The following is a 15,678-nucleotide window of genomic DNA, read 5'->3' as shown; positions in this document are numbered from 1 at the left end:
GACTATTTCCCTCAACCAGCTCCCCCACCCACACCCTGTCCCACCCCATCCCCAAGCTGGGAGGAGGCCAGAGGAAGTCCAGGGAAACAGCAAATGAGCCAAGATGGCGGTGGTCAGGCTCTCTCACCCCCAAGGCCTCTCGCTCCACGTTTTGTAAATACACGGTCACGTGATGGCTGAGATCACTTAGAGCACCGCGCATGTCTCTCACGATGTACCCGCTCGGCCATGGACCACTTTTGCTCTGTAAACGTGTATAAGCCCCATCTGAGAAGGCCCTTTTGCTGCCATACCACCATTAAAGAATAAACTTGTCTGCAGTTCCTACCACCCCTTGAGTTTTCTTCCGGCTTCCCAGCTCAAGCCTTGCCACCCTGGGTTCTGTGAACGTGAGATACAGCAAGACAGGAAGAGATTTAGAATCCTTAGGCTCTTGGCTTAGTGGGGAGTGCTGACACGTGCTGGGAGGTGGCTGAGGTGATGAAGAGACTTCATCCAGAGACTGGGCAGGCCTCCCAGAAGGAGAGACTGACCTCTTACTCGCCAAGTGGATAACCACAGGCGTGTTGGTTTGTTCTGCCCAGGCCAGAGGAAAGGAAAGGAAAACTGCAGGAAGACGGCAGGGCAGAAAGAAGCCCCAGTTCTGCTTGGTTCTCAGAATAACGGATTAAGGTGACTCATTGAGCATCTTACTAGCACTCACACAAAAGGGCCTTCTGCCAAAGTCAGGGGATCCCAACGCCAATTACATTAGAGTCACTTAACCACTCCCTCTGCCTCCTCCCCTAACACGGGAGATATGGTTGGCGCCCAGAAAAAGGACGGAGAGGAGGGGTCCCAGAAGCGGACCACCCCTCCTCCTCACTTCGGGTTGCTCAAACCACAAGGCTGGCAAGCAATGAGCTGAGGGAAAGCTTTAAATCAAATGTCTCCCTTTCTCACCATGGTATTCCCAGAAATAACCAAGTGGCACGTAGTAGGCTTAATAATTATTCGTTAAATAAACAGCTTCTTGTAATCCTCACCCTCCAGTCCTTTCTGCTTCATTTCATGCATTTACTCCTTCAGTCACCCCTACACAAATTGAAGGGTCGATTCTCTATATAACTGAATTATGAAAAGGGGATTAAGATGTGTTCCCAGCCCTCAAGAAAGTTACCGAGTACAAACTTGCAGGCACCACAGCACTCGTGTGAACAGTAGTATGGGAGTAACGCGGAGCACCAAAGACATTGACTCAAAAGATCCAGTCTACCCCCTGAAGTTCGTTCAGGCAGCTTTTATGATGGGTTTAGATACAGAATTCTCATGCCTGCCTTTCCTGACCACTGACCCTTTATCCCTCCTGCTAAAACACATTTACCCTTGATGTATCATGGGTAAGAGTTTACACACAACCTTCCGTGTATGAGAGCCTGGAGAAAGCCAGGATAATCCATATTCCCCAGGCCAAGGAATTTCACTGTGCAATTTCACTGCACAGCCTTGGATAAGGACGTAGAGAAAGGACAAGGTAGCCATGGCCCCTCTTGGACACCACCATATGCAATCTAGCACAGAGGAAATGCTGCTGTTTTAGGATCCAGGTGATGCCAAAGATGTATATTTCTCCTCAGAGAGCATCTTACCCACAAGGAGATGGCCGTGCCTCGCAGAGAACTGAACCACTGTTAACATCTACCCAGAAATAATCACGTGTGATTTACAAGACTGTTTATTAGTGGACTCTAAGAATTAATTAGCATTTAGAGCCAAACAGTTGCAGAAAGGAAATCACTCTACATGATTCCTGGTTTCCTTGTAATCTTCAGCTTATAGTCCTTCCGCAACCATTATTGCTTTCCACATATATTTTTGATAGGTACATTTAATGATCATTTCCCAGCATTATTAGAATAATAAATACATGCTCAGTATAATGAAAATCTAGAAAGTATGCATATTCTTAGCAACTCTGTTAATATTCTGGTATGTTTCCACTTAGCCTCTGTTTAATAACTATTTGGAATTAACACACCCCATAAGTCAACTCAGCTAACAAATCACCAATATACTAGGATATAAACTGCTATGTGTAATCTCTTTGAATTATGAACAAAGTTGGTGTCTTAATGACTGTAGAAGAACCAGCTGCTGTTTGGTCACATCCTACTCTTGGCAACCCCATGGACTGTAGCCCGCCAGGCTCCTCTGGCCATGGAATTCTCCAAACACGAAAACTAGAGTGAGTTGCCATTTCCTCCTCCACGAGGTCTTCCTGACCCAGGGACTGAATCCACATCTCCTGCATTGGTGGGTGAGTTATTTACCACTGAGCCACCTGGGAAGCTCAAAAGAACCAGTAGATTCCATTTTTAAAAAGCTTAAATTCAGTGAAGGGAAGACTGGTCAAGACGGTTGTTTAATGTATGAATGCAGGCTGGCTCTCTTCACTTTTCTATTTGTCTTTGCAGCAGCGCAATAGTTAGGTAACTACCATTTCAGATATAAATCCCTTTGATTGTTTAAAGAGGCTGGCTACTCTTGTGTGACTGGGAGGCATGCACACACACACACACAAATAACAGTGCTGGCAGTGTTTTCCTGACAACTACACAGTTGCCATTATTCACCAAGATATTTAACAAGGGCTTTATTTTCATCTCAGGATTCCATAATAGACAGGCTATGCCAATGATATCTAAAATTAAAATTATTGGCTTACCTAACCAAGAAATCATGTAGTCCAACGTCAAAATGCCTGTGGAAGGAAGACAAAGAGAAGCATATCAATAGGAGATAGTCACAGCAGTGGTGGAGTTGACGAAATAGCCATCATTTACATTCGCAGCATGGGGAACACACGGGTTACTCCATGATAGTGATTCTTGCCAGGGTATGTCCTCTGGGGCAGCCATGGCCTCAGGCTCTGGGAACTTGCTGAAAATGCAAATTCTCAGCCCACCCCCACACACCAACTGTGAAGTTCTGGGGATGAGGCCCAGCAATCAGATTTACCGAGCCTGCCAGGTGATTCTAATGCAGTTGCTCACTGCTCTACCATAGCAAAACGGTCAGGACAGGGCTAACCTCCTCCTCTTAAGAGTCCAGAAGAGTGGATTTCACCACTTTTCAAAAAAAAAAAAAAAAAAAAGGAGTTCTTTTATAATACTAGCTGTCTCATTTACTCAAAAATTAATAAAGTTATGGTTTAAAAACAGCAAACCCCCCTGGCCAAAGGGAAGACAGGGGTGGGGAATGGTCAATTCTAGGCCTCCATCTCCGCCCAGCCCGAGTCCCTGGAGCTTCTTCATAGGACAGCACCACCCGGCCCCATCCGGGTCTGCTCTAGCAGGGAAGGGAGAACGTGTGTCCATGCTGGCCACTGTGCTTGGGCCTCACACCGGCATCCAGCAGGCCCGGGGACTGTCCCCCTAGCATCCGGGTCTGCCCTAGCCCTGACCCTAAAACATCTCAGCTCACCCCTCTGACATATAATACTAAATACAATTTCTTGTGGGATACCTTTAAATGACAAGATGCTTTCCAGCATCTGTTTACAGACCAAAGACACGGGGTAGGTGAGGAGAGAGAAACAAAGCCAAAATATCAGATACTTCAGTTACTGTGTGACTCACCGGAAATATTTCTATAATTCAGAGAAAATCAAAGTCAAGATACCTAAATTCCATTTACTCATAAGTCTCTGAACAGAGCTCTAGAGGGAGATATACCTGCAGGGAGAGCTGATTTGTTTCAGCTGATTTTATACTGACCTGGATGAGATCAATTCCTATAATTATATTTAACATAGATTTAACAACAATAACAAACAGAAATGCTCCCTCCTCTCAACCAAAACCAAGGCTACGTTGTTCAGCCACGTAGGTAAAATCTTGACATGATGGACAGTGATTGTAAATTTGCCAGAACTGCGAGGTAGTAGTGTGTATGCATTAAAACAAAGATTTTGGTTTTTCAATTATACCACCTACAGAAAGCAATGGACTGTGCTGCAGGAAGCAGAGAATAGAACAGACACAGAAGGAATCCCAGAGACCCCCAGAACAGAGCTGGGAGAGGGGAGAAGCCCCCGAAGGAATAATGAAAAACCTAATAATATTCATAGGAATTATCATTTATCTAGAAGGTGGCAACTACTGTGTTCATTGCTCACAGACACATGTGGTTGTCAGGGAGGTAGGTACTGGCGTCTCTATTTCTGGTGAAGGAACTACAGTTCAGAGGCTAAGTAACTGGTGCAAAGCTCACAGCTAGGAGAGGATGAAGCTGAGAGTCAAACTGAGCCCTAAAAGCCTGGAGTCACTTGCTCCTCCCACTAAAATCACGGGCTCTCGCTGCCTCTCATGATTACTAATTGAAAAGGGCTGTTGATTTGAAGTAACTGCTCCCTTTCCACCTCCACCTGATTTCAGTTTCTCCCAACGTGGCTGCCCTACCCCAAGTAAGCCCACCTGCCTTGCTCCCTTTAGCTCTGCAGGCACTGTCTACCTGCTCGGGTCTTAGAGTCAGCCAGGCTCTGGAAAGTTATGTCAATGCTCCAGACTCCAGCTTCCCCACTGGGGAGAACAGAGGTCCTTTATCACAGGGATGGAGAAGGGAGTGGCAACCCAATCCAATATTCTTGCCCGGAGAATCCCATGGACAGAGGAGTCTGGCAGGCTACAATCCATGGGGTCGCAGAGTCGGACACGTCTGAGCAACTAACACTTACTCATAGGGAGGTTATGAGAATTCAGTGATAAAACAGATACAGGGCTGAGCACAGTGCCTGATGCATCAAGAGTACTCAATGAATAGTACTCTCCTTCCCTCCAATTTTTTAGAGTTGTTTTAATGGAAGCCCCATTCCCAATAACTCGGCAGGAGAAGTCAAATTAAAAATGGACATAAAAGGAAATGGCAACCCCCTCCAGTACTCTTGCCTGGAGAATCACATGGACAGAGGAGCCCGGCAGGCTACAGTCCATGAGGTTGCAAAGAGCTGGACATGACTGAAGCGACTTAGCATGCAGGCATAAGCAGCACTCTGTGCATTCCCTCTTTTAATCTTTACAACCACACTGCAAAAGAGGTCCCTATTTTGTAAAACTGCCTGTCCTTATCCCCAGCCACCTAGCTGGCAAACTGCTGAGTCGAGACCTAGCTTAAAGCACCAGATGCCAAAGTGCGTGTTTTTCCCTTCATGTATCCAGCCACTGACTCATTTAACAAATATTTACCTTCTGCCTACAGTGTGCCAGGTGGTGGAAATTTAGTAATGCACGGCACGTAACCTTGCTTCAAGGAGAGCGGAGCCTCGTGAAGAGGTGGCAGAGTCAACAATGATTCAATACAGTGTGATCGACATCAAACACCGCCTCCCTCGGCGGATGGCAAACTCTGTAAGGGCAAGAACCCAAGGCAGCCACAAAGCAGATTCTCAACAAATAACTGTTGGTGAATCGGAGACAAGCTGGCACCTGGGACCCTTTACTGCAGTGCTTGCACCTGGACAAACGTCTCCTTGAGCAACAGGATACAAAGATGCTATAACGGATTTAAAATAAATGTGTGCATGGCCAGTTGGGACCGATTATGAAAAAGATAGAAAAAGGCCAAAACCCAATTGTCCCTTCTGAGGTGCCTGGAGCAAAAGGAGGGTCCTGTGCATGATCCCCTGCACAGAGCATCACAGGGGGCTGGGCAGACCATCCAAGCCACTCCTCCAGCCCGAACCATGGATCCACCCCAACGCTCACTCCATTTAAGGGACCAGCTGGCCCCTCCTTGGGAGTAAGCAAGCGAACCTGTTACTTGTTTTCCTTCCATCATGATGCAGCAGGAGTCGAAACAACACCCTTTCCGAATTTCTAATCTGGCCTCTTCAATTTCTATTCATTAGAGTCCAAGAATCCGGGTGGGTAACAAATCAACCTGTGACTGACATGCTCTAATAAGGCACCAACGCCTCTGTCTCTGCCCTGGCTCTTAGTACGTGACACTGCAGATAGCAGATGCTCAAAAGTAATTACTTAACACACCAAGTATAACCTGTAAATACGTAAAATAAATACCCACGGATAGAAGTGGGGCTTCTCTCCTGAAATAAGATACCTACCAAACTGTAGTACAATTATTCTGATCTCCTTTGGAGAAAGTAATCTCTCACAGCTACCTCCTCACAATAAACCAAGACTTCTTTATGAGGGTACGTAAGAAGCAGTGATCCTGCGCATATTATTCTTGATTCTTTCTGGAAAGTAAAAACAGGAAATCTTCTGTGTGTGTGATGTGGACATTCTTGTTGTCTGAACTCCAATCAACAGCAGGAGCAGCTTGAGAGAGGAAAGGGAACTGTGGAGCAAGCTACAATATCCTAGCAAGGCGGGAGTTCCTCATTACAAGGTGAGTTCAAGGATGGACTCAGAGGGTGTGCAGAGGAGACTGAACCATCAGATAGAAAACCGGAATGAATGAACTTAAAGCTGCTACCTAGCCTCAGGCTTTTGACTCCTTGTTTCAGTCACTTTCAGGAAGCATCTCTAAGTATTCAGTCACATCCATAGCAGCAGCTCATGTCTGATAACCATCAGCGAATTAGACTGAGCTTGGGCTAATGCCTCCAGGAGGCAGTGATCAAGACCATCCCCAAGAAAAATCCAAAAAGGTAAAATCGTTGTCTGAGGAGGCCTTACAAATAGCTGTGAAAAGAAGAGAAGTGAAAGGCAAAGGAGAAAAGGAAAGATGTACTCATTTGAAAGCAGACTTTCAAAGAATAGCAAGGAGAGATAAGAAAGCCTTCCTCAGTGATCAAGGAAAAGAAATAGAGGAAAATAATAGAATGGGAAAGACTAGAGACTTCTTCAAGAAAATTAGAGATACCAAGGGAACATTTCATGCAAAGATGGGCTCGATAAAGGACAGAAATGGTATGGACCTGACAGAAGATATTAAGAAGAGGTGGCAAGAATACACAGAAGAACTGTACAAAAAGGTCCTCATGACCCAGATAACCATGATGGTGTGATCACTCACCTAGAGCCAGACATCCTGGAATTTGAAGTCACATAGGCCTTAGAAAGCATCACTATGAACAAAGCTAGTGGAGGTGATGGAATTCCAGTTGAGCTATTTCAAATCCTGAAAGATGATGCTGTGAAAGTGCTGCACTCAATATGCCAGCAAATTTGGAAAACTCAGCAGTGGCCACAGGACTGGAAAAGGTCAATTTTCATTCCAATCCCAAAGAAAGGCAATGCCAAAGAGTGCTCAAACTACCACAGAACTGCACTCATCTCACACACTAGTAAAGTAATGCTCAAAATTCTCCAAGCCAGGCTTCAACAGTACGTGAACCATGAACTTCCAGATGTTCAAGCTGGATTTAGAAAAGGCAGAGGAACCGGAGATCAAATTGCCAACATCCACTGGATCATCGAAAAAGCAAGAGAGTTCCAGAAAAACATCTATTTCTGCTTTATTGACTATGCCAAAGCCTTTGACTGTGTGGATCACAACAAACTGTGGAAAATTCTTAAAGACACGGGAATACCAAACCATATGACCTGACTTTTGAGAAATCTGTATGTGGGTCAGGAAGCAACAGTTAGAAATGGACATGGAACAACAGACTGTTTCAAATCAGGAAAGGGTACATCAAGGCTGTATATTGTCACCCTGCTTATTTAACTTATATGCAGAGTACATCATGAGAAACACTGGGCTGGAAGAAACACAAGCTGGAATCAAGATTGCCGGGAGAAATATCAATAACCTCAGATATGCAGATGACACCACCCTTATGGCAGAAAGTGAAGAACTAAAGAGCCTCTTGATGAAAGTGAAAGAGGAGAGTGAATAAGTTGGCTTAAAACTGAACATTCAGAAAACTAAGATCATGGCATCTGGTTCCATCACTTCATGGGAAATAGATGGGGAAACAATGGAAACAGTGAGAGACTTTATTTTCTTGGGCTCCAAAATCACTGCAGATGGTGACTGCAGCCATGAAATTAAAAGACACTTGCTCCTTGGAAGGAAAGGTATGACCAACCTAGACAGCATATTAAAAAGCAGAGATATTACTTCGCTGACAAAGGTCCATCTAGTCAAAGCTATGTTGTTTCATCAGTTAAGTACAGATGTGAGAGTTGGACCATGAAGAAGGATGAGCACCAAAGAATTCGTGCTTTTGAACTGTGGTGTTGGAGAAGACTCCTGAGAGTCCCTTGGACTGCAAGGAGATCCAACCAGTCAATCCTAAAGGAAATCAACCCTGAATATTCATTGGAAGGACTGATGCTGAAGCTGAAGCCTCATTACTTTGGCCACCTGATGTGAAGAGCTGACTCACTGGAAAAGACCCTGATGCTGGGAAAGACTGAAGGCTAAAGCAGAAGGGGGCAGCAGAGGACGAGATGGTTAGAGAACATCATTGACTCAATGGACATGAATGTGAGCAAACTCCGGGAGACAGTGAAGGACAGAGGAGGCTGGCATGGTGTAGTCAGACATGACTTAGCAACTGAACAGCAACAACAACAACCTGCCAGAGTGGTGGTGCCCTCACGCTTACTCACAGAGCACCCGCTCTGAGAAAGGAGGCGTCGGGCCTTCACAGCATGTCCGTGGCAGAACTCAGGCCAGAGCCCACAGTTAGATCCAGAATCGATTCTACTCTGACAGGCTGTCTGCCTTGAGGGGGCCTGGTCCTTCCTCCCAGGCTGATCCTGACTGTTTAGGATCTAGGAATTTAAAAAAAAAAAAAAGCAGTGAACTGTGGCCAGAAGCTGCAAATGTCCTTTGTCCATAATCAGCGAGGTATGTTTTAGAATCTCTGTTGTCGTAGCCAGTTAGCATGACACAGGCAGGGCAGTATTTGGTGAGGTACCATGTTCAGATCTCAATCCTTCCCTTGTTTTCTTCAATGTACAACCCTTATGGTTTTTCACCTCCAGACTTGTTTATCCCCTAAGTGGACTGCCAAAATATAGCTGTCACATTCCTATCTGGGAAGTCTGAAGACTGATGTAGAGAGTTGGAGGTAAACATTAAATCAAATCACCAGGAGAATAAAGTTTATACCTATGCTCAAGAAGCCCTGGTTAGTTCTGGCTGGGCTATCTAATTTAATGTCAAAGAGTGGAAAAGGCCTTAAAGTTTATCTGCTCTAACCTCCTCACTTGACAGATTTGGAAAGACAGGATAAGGAAGATGAAATAATTTGAACCGCAACTATACAACTAGCAGCAGAGCTGAGTCTAACAGTCCAGGTCTCCTAGAGACCCAGTTCTTTATTCAAATGTCACAATACTGCCTTCCTCTCAGCCTCAATCAATGTCTTTGTTTTCTGAGAATGCTCAGGACACAATACTTAGAACAGGTTTCTTGCTGACATCATATAATAACTGGCATCAGGTCATGCCATCTCCATCGCCATCTGTAAAAGCCATGTATATAGTCTGCAGCATGCCATTCCCTGACTTTCTCATGTTTTTCCATAGTCTGGTCCCATCTGGATCTAGCCTGCCTATCAATCTGAGATTCAGAGCCTGCACAGTCAAGAATAAAAAGTGTTGCAGGGAAAACAGGAAAAAGTAAAAGTGAACCAGTCAGACCCCAGTTGGCAGCCAAAACATATTTGCTGAAATACAGTTTGATGAAAGGTAGAACATGAGAACTGTAGTCTTGGGAGGACATATTCTCCAAAACAAACAGAGTGAAAGCTGCTGCTGGGTTTTCACACGACAGCTCTTCAATGCATCAGACATGTGTGTTCACCATCAGATTATCACGGAGCAAATTCTGGGGAAATAGCCCCAAAGCCTGGAGATTTGGACATCTCACACTGGTGGAGAAAGACAAAGAGAGAAGGCACAGTGCCAGGCCAAGATGGCTCAGGAGTGAAGACCTTTCCTAAACTAGAGTAGAAACCATAGCCCACTAGATGCGGAACTAGAAACCAAGGTGTGAACTCTAGTTCTCCCACTTAGTGGTATTTGATCTTGGGCAAAAAAATAAATCATCCTTGCAGGTCTCAGTTTCCTTCCCTGTGGCACGGAGATCCAAAAAGGAACAAACCTAGCGGTTACAAGTGGTTCACAGACATCCTACAAATGTTCAAGATTATTTTCTCTCCTCCTCCGACTTTATTATGTTCCTAAAAACTCTTCCCCGAACTGCATTAATGCTATAGTCATTCATTTATCCCACAAATATTTACAGAGCCCGTTCCAAATGTCATGAACTGCAACAGATGCTTAGGATACAACAGTGAACAAGAAAGCTAAGTTCCTACCCCAGTGTACATACTAGAAGCAGGGCCTTTATCCAACGTGTGACTTGAAAACATTTTCTCACAGTCTGTAGCTTGTCTTTTTATTTTCTTAAAATTGTCTTTTGAAGCACAAAAGTTTTGAATTCTTCTTCAAAGTCCAGCTCATCAATGTTTCTTTTACGGATCATGCTTTCAGTGTGAGTCTCTAAGGTATCTGAAAGTTAACTTTTGCACATGGCGTGAGGTAGGGATCTAAGCTCATCGTGCTTTTCACGTCTTCACGTAAAAATACCTATGAGACACATTTGCCAGCGTGAAGGTCCTCGGCAGCTTGGACCAGTGTAGTCTCACTAAGTGACTGAAGTGGAAGTCAAGCCAGAGTGAAGAATGAATGGGAAGGAGAGGAAGCAGGGACAGTGGGTACAATTAACTCTGATGTTGTGTACACAGTGTGGTTCTGAAGGAGAGGAGGCAGGAGAGTAGCTTTAGAAAGATGAGACAAATGAGGTGGTTTTGTTTGTTTCTCCAGGGGTAAATTTTCCACTGTGACAGGTGATGTGCGCAGAAGCCTGCAGAGTTAGTAGAGGGAGGCCTTTTACCAGAGTATGAGACAAAGGCATCTGCTGAGAAAAAAAATGGGTAAGAGTTATGTGGTAGACGTTTGCTGCTTCTGTTTGCTTGCCTGTTTATTTTGAGGGGAGGTCTGACATCCCTCGGGGACTCACCTCTCACCCACTGTGTCTGGTGCTAGTGAGACAGTTAGTCCTTGTTCCCACTTTCCTGAGATGGATAAGAAGGACACCCAGACTAAGCCAGTAGGATTCCTATTTTCAGGATTATATTTCAAATGTAGGTAGCAAGAAGGAAAGAAAAAAGAATTGAGGCTGATTCACCCCAGATGGTGCTGTCTGATATGTCCATAACACTTTTTTGATGTGGCTATAACAAATTCTGTCAAAAAAGCAAATATCTGCTGCTTTGTTCTATTCTATTTTTGGCACACAAGTCCTTGTCTATTAAAATAATCATAAATAATGTCTCAATAGAGATTTACATTTACAAAGCACTGTCAGACAATTCCTAACAAACTGCAAGGAAAGTAGAGCTTGTATATTAGGCCCATTTTCTAGCTAAGGAAGCCAACACAGGGTATCTAACAGGACCTATGCCACAGGCTCAATAAATACGTGAACAAATAAACAAATACAAGGATGAAGGTTAAAAGACTTGCTTACAATGACTTAATTAGGAAGGGACCCAATTTCAACTTGAACTCAGATCTCATTAAAAACTCAGAGCTTTCTAAGTAACACATATTGTAAATCATATGAGATACGCCTATCAAAAGATTATGTTTGTAATTTCTAGACTAGGACAAATTTTGTTTTTATTCTTAAGAAAAATACAATATAGGCTTTGGGAACCTGAAACACAGTAATGTGTGAGTGCTTTAATAGCGGATATCAGTTCTGAGGTAGGACTATGGACGAGGGAGTCCCCTCACATTAATAAGGGTAAAGCACCTACTGATGGGATGCACAGGGCCTTGTGGAAAAAAAAAAAAACAACAAAACACAGTGTCTAGCAGCTCAGGAAAGAAGTGTTTACATTATGACAGCAGGTGAGGCCACGAAGGGCTTCCCAGAGGAGGTAATATTCTAGCCGGGTTTTGTAGGATAAATAGAAATTGGCTAGTAGGGGTGGGAAGTGCTCTCTAGGGAGCATGTCAATTCCAAAGTATTTAGACTCCTCTCCCTGGAAGCCAGTTGCTAGAACCCTCACAGGATATCACTATGGATTGGAATCTAAAATATTGCTGAGTAAGAAGAGAGCTGGCTCCAGAGCCACTGGAGATGATGATAATTGTACTCTTCTTTCTGCAAGGCAGCACGTGCAGTGATGATGCCCAGAACGCAACAAGAAGCAGCAAGATAAAGGAGAGAAATCATATCCCTGATGGAATATCCCTGCTGATACAGCTCAACTGATCTTTCTGCCCAGGCTGTCCCTGACAACACAACTACTGAATTATCTCCAAAAAGAGAATGAGAACCTCTGACCTTTGCCTTTTATTCCCCATTAGGAAAGATTATACAGAGACAGGGGCCTCAGCTTCCAATTTGTAAAGTAAACTGGACCCAAGATACTCAGTGCTTTAGGAACCTCGATAAAGTAGGTCAGGCCTCAGAAGGTTGGGATTGGGAACTAGACAATTTAAAAAGTCAATACTTATCCCCTAAATGCCACCAAAACACAGGAATTTAACACAGAGCAAATGTTAACACAGTCTTAAAAGCTGAAGTCTTCTCTGTATGTGTACGTGTACATCTGATTGAAATCTCCTTCCACCACACAGCATTTCTCTTGTGGATACAACGTTACAATGAGTGATTACTCATGCCACGTGCTTGATGAAGCTGTTCATTATGGCTGCATAATGAAAAACTGCATCATATGATTGTCAACGATCTCGTTTCACTCCTTGGGACAGTCACCCACTTGGTTCTGCCACTCTTAGTAATCTAAGGCCAATAGGTCTGAAAAGAAGTAAGACCCAAGTGTGTTTGGTGGGGTGAGGGACACAGGTTCTTCTTTATACCAAAACAGAAGATTCATTATCATAATTGGAATTTCAAAGAAACTGGTCATTATACCTAAAAATGATGTTTGATAAATTTGATATTAGTGTCATTCTCACTACTTTGTACCCTTTCCCTCTTCAGTCTTATTTTCATACTAATTACATATGGGAACTTGGATACGAATGCCCCTTTGGCATTTATTTCCTCCTTGACTGTCCAAGATAAAACCAGGGTTTTAAAACAATGAGTCCCCAAGTCTCTGCAGCCTCTCTCATGTTAATGACTAGCAAATTTCATAGCCTCTCCTTAGGCATCTCTTTTACCTACATGGCTCCAACTAATCAAAGAGAGCACGGCTATTTTTCCTTCTGTAACTTTCTAACAAATTCTCTTCATTGAAATTCAGAAGGAAAAAAAAAAAAGAGGCTACAAAGCAGCATCTGTCAAAGGGAAGCCAGCATACACAGGTGGAGGGAGTGCTGTGTAGGGAGTGGGGAGCGGAGCGCAGACACGCACAGGCGAGGAGGGCGCGTTGCAGGGCTGCATCACAGTGCAAGGCTTGAGGCTTGAAGCAGCGGGACACAGATGTTTCACCCAAACCAGACAGGACATACTGCCTGGGGCTGACCAGCCCTGCAGAGCCAGCAAGGAAAAGTCAAGAGACAGCAAGGCAGAGCGCCCATGCACACCAAAGCTCTGGACTTTCCATAGACCATCATGCAAACATTTGCTTTTGCTTCCCAAAGTTATAATGCCAAAGCCAGGTCCATGGGCCAAACCGACAGCAACTTCATTGGCGGTCCTTTGTTTAGCGTTCTGGAGGTAACCAAGCAGGACCCTATGGAAGCTTCCAGGGACAGAGCCTCCCTGCCTCATATCCTCTGCTTTAGTTCCTCTCTGAAGCACCTAGGTAACTATATCTGGTGCACATTTCCTGAGCTGTTTTACAGACATGTAAAAGCCCCACAGAATGGAAACTAAATACTTGATGACCATGAGCATAGAGCCTCCAGGTCTACTGGAGCCTGAAGACTGATAATGTTATTAACCCCTGTGACACTGCCCTGTCACCTCACCATTAACCAATCAGAGAATTGTGCAGGAGCTCATCACAGGACCTAGAACTCCCCTACCCTCAGCTGGCCTTTAAAAATGCTTTGCTAAGGACTTCCCTGGTGGCTCAGTGATAAAGAATCCACCTGCCAACGCAGGAGACATGGCTTCAGTCCCAGGTCAGGAAAGATCCCACACGCCGGAGAGCAACCAAGTCTGTGCGCCACAACTACTGAGCCTGTGCTCTAGGGCCTGGAGCCCCAGCTGCTCAAGCCCGAGCGCACCCCACTAGAGTACTCAGCAACAAGAGAAGCCACGGCAATGAGAAGCCCGCGCACTGTGACTAGAGAGTAGCCCTCGCTCTCCGCAACCAGAGAAAGCCCACACAGCAACGAAGACCCAGCACAGCCAAAAGTGAATAAATAGATAAGCTTTAAAAACTGAATTGGATTTAAAAAAAAATGCTTTGCTGGAACTCTTTGCAGAGTCGGGACTTTCTGAGCACTGGCTTTCTGGGACTCCTTGTCGGCCCCTTGCAATAAACACTGCACTTCCCTTCACCACAACCCAGCCTCAGTAGACTGGCTTTACTGCACGTGCGTGAGAGGACCCAAGCTTGGTTCTGTAACATGGAGAGGAAGGCACTTCGTAGAGCTGACTGATGATGCTGCCTGGTCTACAAGGACTCTGGCCTTCAAGGATGCTCACAGAGATCTCTTAACCTCAAGAGATCTTCAGTTCTCTAGCTCAGCAGTCCTCGACCGGCTCATTCATGCTGTCAGTGGGCCACATCTCTTGTTATGAAAATTAAGTCCTCCTCCCGTTGGACGTTACTGAAAATGAGATAGGCTTCAAAGGGGGGAAAAAAATCTTACTTCAAGAAACAGCAATGAGGGACGTTCCTGGTGGTCCAGGGGTTAGGAATCTGCCTGTTAATGCAGGGGAGGCGGGTTCGATCCCTGATCAAAGATCCACATGCCATGGGGGCAACTAACCCACAACCACAGCTAGAGAGCCCGAGTGCTGCAACTATGAGCCCAGGCCCTCTGGAGCCCGTGGGCTGAAACTAGAGAGAAACCTACCCTACAAGGAAGATCTCGCACACCACAGCTGAGACCCAACGTAGTCAAAAATCAAGAAATAAACACTTTTAAAAAGAAACAGAGGTGGTATTATAAATAGTCTTCAACACTTTTAAGTTCACATATTTCAAGGAAAGTTAAATTTTACTACACTTAACAGGATCACTGAGAACAAGCAGCATCATGTGCATATTACCACCATAAACCTGTTTTTTCTGAACATAAACCCATTCAAGAGAATAAAGAATTGAACTTCCTCTCTTCAACAAGTATGTGTCTAGTCCCCGCCTTTGGCCAATGACTGGCAGGTGCTGGGGAGCATGTCCACTTATGAGAGTTTACAGCTTAGGGAGGCAACTGATACGTAGAAAATCACAGTAAACCCAAGATGCTAGGGGAATTTTAAGAACTAAGGGGCCTCTGTCCCTGGGAGCCTGCTGACAATAACAGTCCTCATCTGTCCATCCCCTGTGACTGGTGATGGAGAGAAGTCCTCAGTCATGCGATCTCAGCAAGTCAGAAGAGACCAGTGGCTGCAGGGCTGAAAAGCAGCATAAGCATTTCAAAGCACACATAGCAGAGAGCAAACCAGGAGGCTTCTTGCAAAACAGCCACTTTCCAGTAAATTGATAGCACTCCCTTTGCCCACTAAGAAGCAACTCCATCTTGAAACCCCCCCAGTTTTAGTTAAAGCCAGTGGCTA

General features: G+C 44.8%; 1 protein-coding gene and 1 long non-coding RNA gene across 51 annotated transcripts in view; one reads left to right on the top strand and one right to left on the bottom strand.

Annotated features, from left to right (window-relative positions):
- HHAT (hedgehog acyltransferase) overlaps window positions 1-15,678 on the bottom strand; it is a 354,661-nt gene that overhangs the window by 177,688 nt on the left and 161,295 nt on the right. For 49 of the 50 annotated variants that reach the window (XR_015143028.1, XR_015143021.1, XR_015143035.1 and 46 more), the window contains one exon: window positions 2,705-2,740. The exons of the other annotated variant lie outside the window; for it this stretch is intronic. Coding sequence is in view for 19 of the 49 variants with exons in the window: in XM_086343256.1 (XP_086199382.1) it covers window positions 2,705-2,740 (36 nt within the window). In the remaining 30 variants the exon portion in view is untranslated. The remainder of the gene's footprint in view (window positions 1-2,704; window positions 2,741-15,678) is intronic. 50 annotated transcript variants of the gene reach the window in all.
- On the top strand, window positions 6,257-12,833 carry LOC147356116 (uncharacterized). The gene is made up of 3 exons (XR_015143056.1): window positions 6,257-6,387; window positions 10,788-10,897; window positions 12,147-12,833. It is a non-coding gene; the product is annotated as an uncharacterized LOC147356116 (long non-coding RNA).

This window comes from Bos grunniens, chromosome 16, assembly GCF_055505025.1.
Source record: "Bos grunniens cultivar Pamir isolate PY7600 chromosome 16, Bosgru_T2T1.0, whole genome shotgun sequence".
In the NCBI taxonomy this organism is placed as follows: Eukaryota; Metazoa; Chordata; class Mammalia; order Artiodactyla; family Bovidae; genus Bos; species Bos grunniens.
Note: the sequence above shows the minus strand (reverse complement) of the source record. Positions and strands in the feature narration are given on the sequence as shown.